Below are 17,018 nucleotides of genomic sequence, written 5' to 3'. Positions count from 1 at the left end.
TTTCAAAACTGTCTGCTTTCCCTTTTTGTATCATGATTGTAAACACTGATTTAAAGTATTTTTCTGAGAATTCCGACTTTTAGGTCATCTTGTGGTTGGCATCTTTCATCTTACTTCCTGGGGCTTCCCAGGTGACACTAGTGGTAAAGAACTTGCCTGCCAGTTCAGGAGACATAAGTGACATGGGTGTGATCCCTGGGTCGGGAAGATACCCTGGAGGGAGCATGGCAGCCCACACCAGTGTTCTTGCCTGGAGTAACCCTAGGGACAGAAGAGCCTGGAGGGCTACAGTCCAAAGGGTCTCAAAGAGTCAGACACGACTGAAGTGACTTAGCATATCTTATTCCTTGAGGGCTCGTTAGGTTTTCCTGATTTTTTTATATGTTTAATTTTGGATTGTATTCTTGACACTTTGAATATTGTGTTATGAGATGCAGGCTCCTGTCTAAAACTTCTGGAGAATGCTAGAAGTTTTTTTTTTTTTGCTTTTGTGAATATGTGGTTTCTTTTTAGCTGACAGTCAACCTGATTAGTTTTAGACTGTACGTCCTGACCTGCCTTATGTTAGCTGTTTTTACTTCCGATGTAAGTTTAATTTCCAAAGTCTTTATGCCTTTGTATGCTATTCTGGTTTGTCTCGTGTGCATGTTACCCAGGAGATGATGTGGAACCTCGGTGGTAGTCTGCGGTGTTTTGAGATCTCAGTGCTTTTCTTAAGTTGCTTCTGACAGGTTTCACATATTACACATATGAGCTCACCTCAGCAGTGAGCTCAGTACTGTTTATACAGATTTAAATGATATTTTTGTCCTAGCTTTCTTCTTAAGCCCTTAATTTCCCCTTTGCCCTCTGTTGTCAGAGGTTTATTGTTCTGATGTTCTTGCTGGAAAACCAGAAGCTTACTCTTTTTATGTTGTGTAGTAGTTCCTGTAACTGGGTATGCCTCTGGGCAAAGCTGGAGTGGGAACACAGCAGTGGGACACAGCAGCTGTGTCTGTGAGTTGGTGGGAAAGGGAGTGCTGCTACTCCATGCTGGCATTAATCCCAATGTAAAGCACAGACTATCAGGAACGTTCTGTCCTACAGATGCTGCTGTGTGGTGAGAAGCCTTAGGTGAGGGATCGGCTTAGTCGCTAACGTTAGCCTGGTAGAGGCAGGAACGTCAAGTGTTCCACCTCACTGGGGCTGCTGTCTCTGCTGCTCTGGGGTCCAGGGAGGAGGCGCGGTGCCTCTTTGTTACTGGCTTTTCCCTGGTGTAGGGCCAGGGAAGCCAATATTCCTCTTTTGTTTTTGCAACAGACTTTTCAGAGAGCAGCCAGAACATATATATTTTTTCAAGTATTTATTTTGGTGTAATTTCAAATTTACAGAAAAGTTGTAAAATATAGTACACAGAGCTGCTTTATACTCTTTTTTTCAGAATCACCAATTGCTGACATTTTGTCCCACTGCTTTATCCCCCCATCTCTTCCTCCCTTTCTCCCATAACTAACACAAACACTGTCCCTCCTTCTCCTCTCTCTCCCTTCTTCCTCCCTACTTATACATCCCCCAGGCACTCAGGCATATATGCATATACACATACATAAAAATTATGTATGTGTGTTTAATTTCACCCAACTTTTGAAAATAAGTTGCAAACATCATGCTCCTTTGTTCTTAATTCTTTAGTTTGGTTTTCCTAATAACGTTTCATCTTCTTATATAATCATGAATTTAATATTGATAAAATACTGTTATTTAATCCATAATCAATAGTTTCATCAGTTAGCTCCATGATCTCCTTCATAATTATTTTCTCACCAGTTTGATCCTCATACCCTTTGTCTCCTTTAATTGGGAGTAGTTCCTATACCTCCCCACCCCGCCAACTTCTTTTACTTTGATTTTTTTTGAAGACTACAACCCACATTATTTTGTAAAATGTAAAATTCAGTTTTGTCTGTTTTTCCTCATAATTAGAGTCAGGGTATGCATTTCTAGAAGGACTTACCCCAAAATAATATTTTACTCTCCTTGCTTCTTCATATCAGAAAGTACCTTATACCTACCAAATTTTTTTAGTACAAAGTTGCTATTACCTTTTTGTAATTGCTATGTAATTTGCAGGGAAATCTTGAGACCATGGCATTATCCTGTTCATTATCAGACTTTCCTCCATTGGTTTTAGAGTCCATTGATGGTTTTGTTTGAATCAGTTATTGAATATTACTCTGATGATTGCAAAATTGTGCAAAAATTTTTCTATCATTTATCTTATATTTATTAATCAGCATTCTGTAAGGAAGAACTTTCTCTTATTTATTTCTTTATTAATATGCTTTCAAAGGTTCTTAGACAATGGTTTACAATCATTATTTTCATTATTTATTTTGATACCCTAATTGTCCCAGGTTTAACTTGTGAAAGGCCCCTCCAATTTGCATTTTATCTTTTTAGCATATCCTCATCATGTTTGCAACACTCTCTTATTTTTTTAAGATAACCAAATATTTTGTATTCATCTTGTACTTTTCCTACCTCAGCCCCAGAAAGAATCATTTCTCCAAGGAGCCCTGGTTCCTTTAGGGGAGAATATTTGGCAACCAGGATCTCTTCACTAGGTTTGCTGAGATGTTATTGTTTCTAGATATTTCCATCATGTAAAGTGAGAGAATAATTTAGAAATGTACATTTACCCCTGTATTTACATTTACCTATTAAAAACCATGAGTTTGTATTGATATCCCCAGTTTCATTCAAACACCACAGAGTTCATTCTAATCTTCCCCTTTTTGCACTTTAGTAACTTCCTTCTCCAACAGCTAGAAACTCAACTCCTGTTATCTCCAACATATTTCCTCATTTGCTTAAATCTTCATTTATATTGAAAGCAGTTTTAGAATTGTTAATGCATACCATTTGCAAAAAAGGAACAAATATATTAACTGGAATGCAGTACTCATTTGCAGTTCTTTTGGTCTTGAGACTGAGTATGTATTAGTAGTTTTCTGGGACTGCTGTGGGCTTCCCAGGTGGCTCAGTGAGTAAAGAATCCACCTGCAATGCAGGAGATGCAGGCAGACACGAGTTCAATCCCTGGGTTGGGAAGATTCCCTGAAGGAGGGCATGGCAACCCACTCCAGTATTCTTACCTGGAGAATCTCATGAACAGAGGAGCCTGGTAGGCTACAGCCAGTCGGGTTGCGAAGAGTCAGACATGACTGAAGGCGACTTAGCATGCATGTACACCGCAATACTGTAGGGCTTCCCTGGTGGCTCAGTCAGTTCAGTCACTCAGTTGTTTCCGACTCTTTGCAACCCTATGGACTGCAGCACGCCAGGCTTCCCTGTCCATCACCAACTCCCGGAGCTGACTCAAACTCATGCCTGTCAAGTTGGTGATGCTATCCAACCATCTCATCCTCTGTCATCCGCTTCTCCTCCCTCCTTCAATCTTTCCCAACATTGGTCTTTTCCAGTGACTCAGTTCTTTGCTTCAGGTGGCCAAAGTATTACAGCTTCAGCATCAGTCCTTCCAATGAATATTCAGGGCTGATTTCCTTTAGGATTCACTGGTTTGATCTCCTTGCACTCCAAGGGACTCTGAAGAGTCTTCTCTAGCACCATAGTTCAAAAGCAATTCTTCAGCACTCAGCTTTCTTTATAGTCCAACTCTCTCATCCGTACATGACTACTGGAAAACCATAGCTTTGACTAGACGGACCTTCGTTGGCAAAGTAATGTCTCTGCTTTTTAATATGCTGTCTAGGTTGGTCATAATTTTTCTTCCAAGGAGCAAACATCTTTTAATTTCATGGCTGCAGTCACCATCTGTAGTGATTTTGGAGCCCCCAAAACTAGTTTCTCACCGTTTCCATTGTTTTCCCATCTATTTGCCATGAAATGATGGGACCAGATGCCATGATCTTAGTTTTCTGAATGTTGAGTTTTAAGCCAGCTTTTTCACTCTCCTCTTTCACTTTCATTAAGAGGCTCTTTAGTTCTTCTTCACTTTCTGCCATAAGAGTGGTGTCATCTGCATATCTGAGGTTATTGATACTTCTCCCAGCAATCCTGATTCCAGCTTGTCTTCATCCAGCCTGGCATTTTGCATGATGTACTCTGCATATAAGTTAAATAAGCAGGGTGACAATATATAGCCTTGACGTACTCCTTTGGATTTGGAACCAGTCTGTTGTTTCATGTCCAGTTCTAACTGTTGCTTCTTGACCTGTATACAGATTTCTCAGGAGGCAGGTCAGGTGGTCTGGTATTCCCATCCCTTTCAGAATTTTCCACAGTTTGTTGTGATCCACACAGTCAAAGGCTTTGGCATAGTCAGTGAAGCAGAAGTAGATGTTTTTCTGGAACTCTCTTGCTGTTTCAATGATCCAATGAATGCTGGCAATTTGATCTTTGGTTCCTCTGCCTTTTCTGTATTCAGCTTGAACATCTGGAAGTTCATGGTTCACATACTGTTGAAGCCTTGCTTGAAGAATTTTGAGCATTACTTTGCTAGCGTGTGAGATGAGTGCAATTGTGTGGTAGTTTGAGCACTCTTTGGCATTGCCTTTCTTTGGGATTGGAATGAAAACTGACCTTTTCCAGCCCTGTGGCCACTGCTGAGTTTTCCAAATTTGCTGGCATGTTGAGTGCAGCACTTTCACAGCATCATCATTCAGGATTTGAAATAGCTCAACTGGAATTCCATCATCTCCACTAGCTTTGTTAGTAGTGATGCTTCCTAAGGCCCACTTGACTTTGCATTCCAGGATGTCTGTCTCTAGATGAGTGATCACACCATTGTGATCACACCTGGTGGCTCAGTGGTAAAGAATCTGCCTGCCAATGCAGGAGACCCCGGTTCCATTCCTGGGTTTGAAAGATCACCCAGAGAAGGAAATGGCAACCCATTCCAGTATTCTTGCCTAGAAAATCCCACGGATAGAGGAGCCTGGCAAGCTACAGTCTATGGGATCACAAAGAGTCGGACACAACTTAACAACTAAAACAACAACAGCAAGGACTACTGTAACAGATTACCACACAGTTGCTCGCTTAAAACAGTAGAAATTTGTTCTTTAAAAATTTTGAAGGCCAGAAGCCTGAAATCAAGGTATTGGATGGCCACGTTCCCTCCAGTGGCTTTGGGAGAATTGTTTCTTGCCTTTTTTAGCCTCTGGTGACTCTAGGCATTCCTTGGCATGTGGCTGTGAAACTGCAGTCTCTGCTTCCATCTTCTCCTCTTTGTTTCTTCTCTTCTTTCTGTGTCTTATAAGGATACTTGAGGATACTTTTTACCAGATTTAGGGCTGACCCAGACAATCCAGAGATTCTTAATTATATCTGAAAGTGTTATTTTTCCAAATAAGGTCCATTCACAGGTTCCAGCTATTAGGATGTAGACATATATTTTTTGGGGGGGGCACCATTCAACCCACTACAGGGTTTATAGTTTCTTGGGTTATTACCTTCTTTTTGTCTTTTCAGTGTATTTGTTATTCATTTGAAATGCAGTGGTGTTCACTTGTTTCTGTTTATTTTGCTTTAGATTTCTTCCATCCTTATTTTTTGAATATGTAAAACATTAACACAGTGTCAAGAATCAAGAAGTTAATAGATATAGCATTACAAATTATGGTGAGTGTTATCAAGGAAATGGACAGGTAGTCTGGTCGAGAAGAGTGGAGCGAGCCATACTCACTTAGCTAGAGGGCCAGACAGTACTTACTTGTATAAGTGGCATGTAAACTGAGATTGAAAGAGTGAGGAGAAGCCAGTCACGTAGAAGCAGAAAAAGAGCTTTCTAGTGGACAGAAAAGCAGGTTTAAAGGCTCTGCTGTGGGGAAAGAGCTTCATGTATCAGAGGAAATGAAAGACCAGTGAGGTGTAGTGAGTTCTGGCAAGAAGGAGCACAAAGTAAGTGAAGGTGTAAAGAAAGCTGGGGTGGAAAATGTCAGTTATTGTACACTATGTAAAGAGGTTGAAAAGCCAGTGGAGGATAAAAAGCAGTGGCAGTTTAAAAAACATATTTTTAAAGGACTGTATTGATTGTTTTGTGGAGCACATTAGACAAGAGTAAAAGTAGAAAGACTAGTAACAGGTCTATCATACTGCATAATAACTGATGTAGAGACATATTGGTTCATATAAGAGTTGTAGTAGTGGAAAAGGAAAAAAGTGGATAGATTTGAGATGTGTTTGGGGCTGAACTGACAGGACTAGCTAGTGGATTGGATCTGGGTGTATATAGAGAGGAGGGTTTAGGGGTTATGGTTATTGGACTATTTAAGGATTACTTCCCAGTTTGTGGCTTCCCTGGTGGCTCAGATGGTAAAGAATCTGTTTGCAATGTGGGAGACCCGTGTTTGATTCCTGGGTTGGGAAGATCCTCTGAAGAAGGAAGTGGCAACCCTCTCCAGTATTCTTGCCAGGGGAATTCTGTAGACAGAGGAGCCTGGTGGACTACAGTCCATGGGGTGGCAAAGAGTCGGGCATTTCTTTCCAAGCTTGTAGCTTTAGCAACTAGGAAAGAAGTTTATTGCAAATGAAGTGGGCAATAAGAATCAAGACTCTGCCCAATGCTATGTAACAGCCTGGATGAGAGGAGATTTTAGGGGAGAATGGATATATGTATATGTATGGCTGGATCCCTTTCCTATTCACCTGCAACTATCACAGCATTGTTAACCAGCTCTACTCCAATATAAAAGAAAAAGTTTTTTTTATATTGTAAAGTAAAAAAAAAAAATGAATAAAATACATTGCACTACAGAAAAAAAATCAAAACAAAAAAAATATTAAAATAAAAAAAAAGTATCAAGATTACTTTGTTGAACCTGTTATGTTTGAAATGCCTCTTACATGGAAATATCAAAGTTGATAGTAGACTATATATATATTCAGCTGAGAAAGGGAAAGTGGAATCTCAAACTTTCTAGCTAGTCCCTCACTTCTTCAGTCCTTTTTTTCCTACTGCAGGACGAGATCCAGATCCCTGGTCGCTATTTGTACCTTGTTGACATGAGCAGAAAGTCAGGAGTTGGCCAGATATTATTGAGGTTTGAACTAGAGATGATCTCCAGGCCCATGTGTGGGTACTCCAGTTCTAGTTCAGTGTTTCCAGAGAGGTACAGTTATTTTCCTTCTAAGTCATTTAGATATGCACATTTTACTGGTTTGAATTTAGCTTTGTTTTGGACCCTTTCAGAATAAGAGGCCTTGCAATTATTACACTAAAAAGTATTAGGCTCTTTTCTGCCCCATTTGAACCTGAATTATTATTATTTTTTTTTTTTTCTGGATCATGTTATTAGCTTTATTTATTATTTTTTTAAATTTTATTTTATTTTTAAACTTTACATAATTGTATTAGTTTTGCCAAATATCGAAATGAATCCGCCACAGGTATACCCGTGTTCCCCGTCCTGAACCCTCCACCCTCCTCCCTCCCCTCCCCTCCCTCTGGGTCGTCCCAGTGCACCAGCCCCAAGCATCCAGTACCCTGCATGGAACCTGGACTGGTGACTCGTTTCAAACATGATATTATACATGTTTCAATGCTATTTTCCCAAATCTCCCCACCCTCTCCCTCTCCCACAGAGTCCATAAGACTGATCTATACATCGGTGTCTCTTTTGCTGTCTCGTACACAGGGTTATTGTTTCCATCTTTCTAAATTCCATATATATGCGTTAGTATATTGTATTGGTGTTTTTCTTTCTGGCTTACTTCACTGTGTATAATAGGTTCCAGTTTCATCCATCCAGAACTGAACCTGAATTATTGTATGAGACCGCTCTAACTTTGCTACCTAAGGAGGGAAATGTGTGAGTGCACGTATGTGTGTTTTGTGTTTGAAATATATATTCTGTGATGGATTTTGTAAGAATGTCAGTTTTTATACCAACATCACATTGTTTTATTTACAGTGTTTTTATATCATGCTCCATGCTTAGTTGGGCTAATCTTCCTGAATCATTTTAAAGATGCTTTTTCTTTTTTCACATACACATTTTAAAGAAGTGGGAATTTCCCACCCCACCCCATCCTCTTGCTTTTGTCTTGTTTACCTTTAATACTTCCTATTCTCCTTAATTCTTTCCCACTGACTTTTTCCCATTGTCTTTCTTGTTGTGAATTTTCTTTTTGCTTCTTTCCTAAAAAGAAGCTGTCATTTTCCCCTCTCTTTCCTTTCTTTCTAAGCATCTGTTATATATAAGCACTGTACTGAATCCTGGGCAGAAGGGGTTACATGGTGAATTAAAATGAAAATAAACAAAATGAAATAAACAAAACATTATGAAATAAAACTGAAAATAATATCAGTTTGTAATTAAAATAGTGTGCCTTGGAGAGGACTAAAAAGTGTTACTTTTAAGCAGAATATGTCAACTTTTGGTCAGTTTGTTTATTTTTACATTTTTTAAGGATTTTTTCCCCTTTTTTGTATTTTTTTTTTAAGGGTCACACAGCAATGCTTCATACTGGGTCATGGCATCCCAAAATAAAGGGAGAATTTATGACTTGCTCAAATGATGCGTGAGTATTGTTGATGATTCATCTGATACATTTTTGTATTTCAGTATTTTCTTTAACATTTGTATTGTAGTAGTTTTGCCAGTAAAGTAAGAGATGGGATATTAAGAATCCTTATGTTTATATGTTCTTGTTCTCAACTTTGCTTTGAATTCAGCTGACATACAAGGTTTGCTTAAATAAGTATGAAAGCTGTAAAAATGAGAGTTGGTATGAATTCCAGTAGAGTTTATTAGGGAGCACAGTGGATCAGATTGATGCTATTAAGTGGACTCAAATGACTCTAATGTTTGTTACTTTTTATAGTAAAGGCTGATTTCCATCTGAATCTAATAGCTTATATAAATTTGTTGCTTAAATGATGGTTTTTTGGTAGTAATAACTGAAAAAATTGATTAAATGGTTATTAAGATTCTTTTGAATTATATTTGTTGGCTTAGGATTCAAGAAAATTACAGGGAATATTTGAACAGCTTTTTCCTATATTGTTATGTTGTATGGTTCATTTTTAGTATTGAGTAATTTATAAGAATGAGTTATTTGTAATACTACAGAGAAAATTGCAGTGAAAAAATCTTTAAAATAAAAACATTTATATGGTGTTATTTAGGTGAAACACTATTATATTTTAGATAAAAAAGAATGTCTTTGTTTTTAGGTTATTTTGTTTTTCATCCTTTTATTTTCTGATATTTGTAATTTACTTCATTGCCTTTCACAACTGCTATTCATATTCTTTGATATTTTATGTTTCCTAGAGTTAATCTTTAAAATAATAGACAAAAGATATAATTTTGCATTCATTGTGCAGTTTAGAAAATAAGTTGATCTAAAATGAACTAAAAATTGAGACTATACAGAATATGACTGAAACAGGATAGTACATTTGGTTAAAATTTATGGTAAATAGAATTATATAGTTTTTTCTTTTATCTTTGTCTTACTATCTTTCCAAATACTTAAATTATATGTGTTTATAGTCATATTTTTTACTTTAGCTTTAGGAAAACAAATATAGCAGCTAATCTGAATTAATAGTGTTCCATGGCCCAGTAAGGTTTATCCTAGGAATCCAAGGATATTTTACAATTAGGAAATTTTACCATTAAGAAATTTTCAATATAATTCAATATTTAAAAAAATTAAAGATGAAGAATCATATGATTTTGTTATATAATAAAATTGAGATTTGATAGGATTTAGTAATCTTTGCCAGTAAAAGTTCTAGGAATAGGAAGAAATTACTGAAGACTGATAAAAGCTGTTTACCAAAATTTAAAGTAAATATTTTATTATACATTGGTGTATACTTTGCATTTAAATAGGAAGCAAGACAGAGATTCCTATAACTATTTAGAGACTTTATACAGTATAGTAAGAAAAGAAAATATGTAGATTTATGTTAATGTTGGAAGAAAATAAAAAAACAGAAGATCTAAGCTACTCTGGTTAAAAACTTGAGCTGAATAAAAGCCGTTGGAAAAACAGAAGACATCTTGTTCTCAGAACTATTAAGGATGAGGCTGAGTGGTGGCTCTAATAGTTGCTAACACAGTAATTTTTATGAGGGCTACAGAAGCTTTCCCCAAATGGATTTTGAGTATACATAAATTACTCATCTGAAGAAAGACATCCATGATCAACACAGTTTGAGAAACTTTGAATGTTATATGTTCTGAGGCCAGCAATTCACAATAAACCTTTAAATGATTTTGAATAGGGTGTAAAGAAACCTGAAACCTATTTAACTTTGTTTTATCCTCTACATGGTTTGGGTAAAGTTCTAGGGCATGACATTATTATACTGGGTGTAAAATGTAGTTTGTCTCATTCGTTGGAAGAACAATTCTTTCGTCCCCTGCCCAAGTCAGTGATTTACCGGTATATTTTACATTTGAAAATGTGCTCCAATTTCTTTTTACACTGTACAAATTGGGCTTTCTTTGTCAAAAAAGCTGTATACAAGGATAAGTGGGCTTTACCCTTAGGGACCTCCAATTATACAGATTCTTTACTACTTTTTAGAGAAACCTGTCACTAATACATTCAGATGGTTTTCAGTTAGATCGCCTTCTCCTTGGTGCTTGAGGATAGTAATTAGCAGCGGAGTAAGCTGCAGGAGATGAGTCCAGATCCCTGAATCAGTCAGCAAGTGTCGTGTGTGCACTGTGTGTCCGGGACCCTGCGTGACCCGGGTCTCTGCCTTCACAGGACTCCCATTCAGTGGAGGTGAGTGCTGGGAGGCAGACACGGTATAGATATGCTAGTAAGTTAATATTGTTTTACATAGTAATAACTGTGAAGAATAAAAAATAAAGCAAAAGGACAGAGAATAGAAGGGTGTAAAATACGTGGAGAAAGCCTTGGAAGAGGTGATATTTTTTTAGTTGAGATACCGTGCACATAAGGCATCCTGAGGGAAAAGAGCTTTTCAGCCCAAAATAGCAGCATATTTCAAGACCTTAAGAAGAGAATGTAATACAGCATATTTGGGGGACAGAAAGTCCGGTTGGACTGACATTTTGTTGGTTGTTAGGAAAGGTGAGAATGATATGAATTGAATTTGGAGAGGAAGGCAGATTCTACACCATATAAGGTGTTGAGGCTAAGGTATAATGGGCTAATATTTTAATGTAGTCACAAGGGAAGTCATCGAAGAGTATGACATCTGTACCATAACATTATTGAAAGTCAAAATCAATAGGAATGTTTTAACGCCAGGCTGTTCTGTCAGTGGGATTTTCCTGGCAAAAATACTAGAGTGGGTTACCATGCTTTCCTTCAGGGGATCTTCCCGACCCAGGGAGCGAACCTGTGACTCTTGCTTCTGCTACACTGCAAGCAGATTCTTTACCTCTGAGCTACTGGGGAAGCCCCATATTGTGAGCAGGACAAAGAGATAAAATATCAACTGCACATCTTTCAAGCTTCACTCTCTTTCATTAAGGATTATTTAGGATTTAAACTAGGATCATTTCATCAGACTTCACTGAGCTCATATCAGTAATATCCTCTTCTCCTCCCTTTTCCCCATTCACCTTTTATTTCTCCTTCCTTCTCATTTTGGGCATCTGGGAGAATACCTTTATGGATAGTATAGCCATGGTGTAGAGAGCCTCTCGATACAGTTATCCACCTCAGCACCTGTGTGCTGTCACAGTTTTACGTATTTAGTGTGGGCACACAGTGAATGTTTGCCAGGCTGTGGCTGTCAGCAGTGTAGGAGGATGGGGAGCCCTGGCGAGCCAGTCCCAGCCATTCACATAAGAAGCACAAGTTATAAATATGTTTAGATCCAGTAGGAGTGAGGCATCAGCATTTTTGAGAAACTATTCCAAGGGGGCACTCAGTATTTTGTTCTGGCCTCATACACCAAATTAAATTATGGATGTTTCTTCTGAATGTGAGTTGGAAATGCTAGTGCTTTTACTTCTGAGTTTTATGAGTTTCAGTGTGAAACATGATCCCAGGATCGTGTTCTGGGATTTCATTTAGAAATGAAATAGAGTAATATGGCAGTCTTTTCGGTTTTCCCAAGTTTACCGGAATGAAACACAGACAATAAAGCAGAGCTTACTACATTATGCTTGGAAGTAAATGTTAACAAAAACCAGATGGTAATGAAGATGAAAATGCTTTACTTATCCAGAGGAAGTCATTTCTCTTTGTGAATTTATATAATCTGATAGGGGAGCGTTTTATAATTGGAGTTGTAGTAGTGTACAGAGTGAGAATACAAGCAATGAAAGTGTACAGAATTCGTATTAAGCAAGTTGCAGCTCAGCAATGAATCAGATGTTTCCACCTTGCAAGTTTTCCATTGCTTACTCAGGACTTTGTATCACAGAGGAATTTGTTCAAATCTGTTGTGATTTGTTATCTCCATATCTAAGTATAGGCTTCTTAAGAGTACTTTACACTTGCACTCGCCTGAAACCATGGCATTGCTGTCTGATCAAGCTCTTACCCTACTGGAGGATGAAGGATCTGGTGGAGGCAAGTTGAGGTGTCCCAGCTGAGGCTATCCTAGATCAGCTTACAGTCAGCCAAGCCCCAGATTTGTGAGAGACCCCAACCTAGATTAGCAGAACTGATCACAGACACATGAGGTAACTCAGGTAGGACAGAACCACCCCTCTAAACTGGTAGACGCATAAACAGTCATACATGTCTACTGTTGCTTTTTCTTTAACTTTCAGAAACTCTGCTTATCTGTTTTTTTGAAATACAGTTGATACACAATGTTGTGTTAGTTTCTGATGTACATCAAAGTGATTCAGTTATACATGTATGTATGTGTGTGTGTGTGTGTGTGTATGCTCTTTTTCAGATTCTTTTCTGGTACAGTTTATCACAAGATATTAAATATGATTTCCTATGCTAAATAGTAGGAACTTGTTGTTTATCTGTCTTTTATGTAGTAGTTTGTATCTGCTAATCCGAAACTCCCAATTTATCCCTCCTTATCCTCCCCTTTCCTCTTTGGTAACCATACCTTTGTTTTCCACATCTGTGGGTCTGTTTTTTTTTTTTTAATTTTGTTTATTAAATTTGGCTGCACCTCAGTGGGATCTTTAGTCACAGCATGTGGGATTTAGTTCCCTGATCAGGAATGGAACCTGGACCCCCTTCATTGGGAGCACTGAGTCTTAGCCACTGGACCACCATGGAAGTCCCTTTTTCTGTTTTGTAAATAAGTTCATTTGTATCATTTTTAGATTCCACATGTAAGGGACATCACATGATATTTGTCTTTCTCTGTTTGATTTACTTGACCTAGTATGATAATCTCTAAATCTGTCCATGTTATTAATACTGCAAATGGCATTATTTTGTTCTTTTTTAATGGCTGAGTCATATTCCACTGCAGAGAAGGCAATGGCAACCCACTCCAGTACTCTTGCCTGGAAAATCCCATGGACTGAGGAGCCTGGAAGGCTGCAGCCCATGGAGTTGCTAAGAGTTGGACATGACTGAGTGACTTCACTTTCACTCTTCACTTTCCTGCATTGGAGAAGGAAATGGCAACCCACTCCAGTGTTCTTGCCTGGAGAATCCCAGGGATGGTGGAGCCTGGTGGGCTACCGTCTATGGGGTCACATAGAGTCAGACACGACTGAAGTGACTTAGCAGCAGCAGCAGCATATTCCATTGTGTATATATACCATATCTTCTTTATCCATTCATATATCAATGGATACTTATGTTGCTGCCATGTCTTGGCTATTGTAAACAGTGCTGCTGTGACATTGGGGTACGTGTAATTTTTCAAGTTAGAGTCTTCTTTGGATTTATTCCAGAAATGGGATTGTTGGATCATTTGATGACTCTATTTTTAGTTTTTTTAAGGAACATCCATGTTGTTTTCCATAGTGACTGCACCAGTTTACATTCCCACCAACAGTGTAGGAGGGTTTCCTTTTCTCCACACCGTCTCCAGCATTTATTACTTTTAGACTTATTGATGATGTCTATTCTGACCGACATGAGGTAGTATCTCATAGTAGTTTTGATTTGCGTTTCTCTAACATTCAGAAAACTAAGATCATGGCATCTGGTCCCATCACTTCGTGGCAAATAGATGGGGAAACAGTGGAAACAGTGGCTGAGTTTATTTTTCTGGGCTTCAAAATCACTGTAGATGGTGATTGCAGCCATGAAATTAAAAGATGCTTACTCCTTGGAAGGAAAGTTATGATCAACATAGACAGCATATTAAAAAGCAGAGACATTACTTTGCCAACAAAGGTTCATCTAGTCAAGGGTATGGTTTTTCCAGTGGTCATGTATGGATGTGAGAGTTGGACTATAAAGAAAACTGAGCACCGAAGAATTGATGCTTTTGAACTGTGGTGTTGGAGAAGACTCTTGAGAGTCCCTTGGACTGCAAGGAGATCCAACCAGTCTATCCTAAAGGAGATCAGTCCTGGGTATTCATTGAAAGGACTGATGCTGAAGCTGAAACTCCAATACTTTGGCCACCTGATGCGAAGAGCTGACTCATTTGAAAGACCCTGATGCTGGGAGGGATTGGGGGCAGGAGGAGAAGGGGACGGCAGAGGATGCGATAGTTGGATGGCATCACCGACTCAATGGACATGGGTTTGGGTGGACTCCGGGAGTTGGTGATGGACAGGAAGGCCTGGCGTGCTGCGATTCATGGGGTCGCAAAGAGTCAGACACGACTGAGTGACTGAACTGAACTGAACTGAATAATTAACGATGGTGAATATCTTTTCATGTGCCTATTGGCCATCTCTATGTCTTCTTTGGAGAAATGTCTACATTTAGGTTTACTACCACTTTTTGATTTGTTTTTTGTTTGTTTAATACTGAGCTGTATGAACTCTGTAAGTTTTGGAAATTAAGACTTTGTTGGTTCCATCATTTGCAAATATTTTCTTCCTGTCTATAGGTTGTCTTTTCATTTTGTTTATGGTTTTCTTTGCTGTGCAAAAGCTTATAAGTTTAATTAAGTCCCACTTATTTATTATTGATTTTACTTCTTTTGCCTTGGGGGACTGACCTAAGAAAACGGTGGTACAATTTATGTCAGAGGATGCTTTGCCTATGTTCCTTTTTAGGAGTTCTATGGTGTCTTGTCTTATATTTAAGTCTTTAAGCCATTTTGAGTTTATTTTTATGTATGGTGTGAGTGAGTATTGTAACTTCATTGACTTACATGCAATTGTCCAGCTTTTCCAATACCGCTTACTGAAGAGGTGGTCTTTTCTCCATTGTATATTCTTGCCTCCTTTGTTGACAATTAATTGACTGTAGGCATGAGTTTATTTCTGGGCTCTCTCTTCAGTTCCCTCAATCTATATGTCTGTTTCCTGCCAGTACCACACTGCAGCTTTATAGTATTGTTTGAAGTCTGAAAGACTTATACCTCCAACCTTGTTCTTTTTTCTCAATATTGCTTGGTATGCCTGCTGTTTTAAGTCATTAAATTTTGAAAATGTTTTATTATATATCATCAATAAAATGAGAATGTTTTCTTATATATATTGGTTGTTAACTGATACAGATGATATTATTGCTTCATGTTACATAAAATCATGATTATTTAGAAGAATATCTTTGTTCTTAGAAGATACCAGCTGATGAATTTAGATGCCTTGTGTCTTGAGATATGCAACTTACTTTTAAATGGTATAGCAGAAATAGTGTATTTGTGTATATTTGTATGTGTGTGTGTGTATGTATATATGAATGTGTATATATATATATACACATATATATATGTATATAAGAGAGAGATTGAGAATATAGATATGACAAAATGAATGTTGTTGGAAAAGGTATATGGATGTTTATTGTACTACTTTTAACTTTTTTGTAGCTTTCAAGCTTTTCAAGATAAAAATACTGGTAAAGACCCTGAGAAATGCACTAACAAAGAAACCAGCATTTTTTTAGACATAGTGGTGCAACTCCCTCTCTCTCCTACAGCCAACAACACCTGTTACAATCTGGGCATAATGTTCCCAGGAATAGACTTTGGGAAAGAAGATTGCCACTAGTAAATGATTTTTACAGTAGGATTCAGTAAATTATAATTATTTTTAAAATTTGGTTGCAGCTTGTAATGAGGCACTTTACCAATTAAATTTTTGTAGTCAATTTTGGCAAGGCATAATAGAAAGAGCATGCACTTTCCAGACCAAGAGGAACATTAGTACTCTACCACTCATCATAACCTTGAGCTGGTAATATACCCCTGAATTTTACAGGCTTTTGCTGGAAGGCTGCTAGGCATATTTGACTTTATTTTTATCCTCAATAACATAAATATAATAATAGTTTTCCAAAGAATGATGATTTATATAAATGGATCTCAGAAAATTAAACTTTTCTGTAATTCAAAGAGTTTTTTTCTATTTAAATTTTTTTTGGAAACGTAAAAAATACATTAGCTTTCTTTATGAATTATATTTAAAACACTTATGAATGCATAAGTGTTAACATCTTCATAATCTATAAGATGCTACATCATGGTATATAATATGAGTTAGAAAAGTCTTGGTACCTGCAGGCCTATTTTATAGCTTTTTGAGTTCTTTGACTGCTATTTTTACTTTGTTAATTTCCCCTTTCTATTACATTGTTATTCTCGCTAATGTTGGTATGGTGATCCAAGTACCTCAGTTTCTTGCTTCTGTTAAGCTGTGTGCTGGTGCTGGGGTAGCTTTTTAGAATTTGCGTAGAAGGAACAAGCAGTTGGTGTAACATATGAGTTTTATCTTTTAAGCACATTAATTTTTGCCATCTGTGGCTACTAGGAGACTTTTTCTTGCTTACTTTCTGATTCTGGGCAGAGTTTTGTATTGTCCATGCTGCGAAATAAGTAAGGTGGTGTTTATATTCCTATTGGTTCTTTTTTGGTGACCCCCTTATAGAAACAAAATAATATTGTTTTCAGATGTTAACTGGAGTTATTGTGGTGATCACTTTGCAATATATACAAATATTGAATCATTATGTTGTACACCTGA

General features: G+C 37.7%; 1 protein-coding gene across 1 annotated transcript in view; it reads left to right on the top strand.

Moving 5' to 3' along the window:
• The window catches only part of WDR70 (WD repeat domain 70), a 287,174-nt gene that overhangs the window by 106,339 nt on the left and 163,817 nt on the right, over window positions 1-17,018 (top strand). The window contains exon 9 of the mRNA XM_019983020.2: window positions 8,447-8,523. Within this exon, the coding sequence (XP_019838579.1) occupies window positions 8,447-8,523 (77 nt within the window). The remainder of the gene's footprint in view (window positions 1-8,446; window positions 8,524-17,018) is intronic.

The sequence above is a fragment of the Bos indicus genome, chromosome 20 (assembly GCF_029378745.1).
Source record: "Bos indicus isolate NIAB-ARS_2022 breed Sahiwal x Tharparkar chromosome 20, NIAB-ARS_B.indTharparkar_mat_pri_1.0, whole genome shotgun sequence".
Classification (NCBI taxonomy): Eukaryota; Metazoa; Chordata; class Mammalia; order Artiodactyla; family Bovidae; genus Bos; species Bos indicus.
Note: the sequence above shows the minus strand (reverse complement) of the source record. Positions and strands in the feature narration are given on the sequence as shown.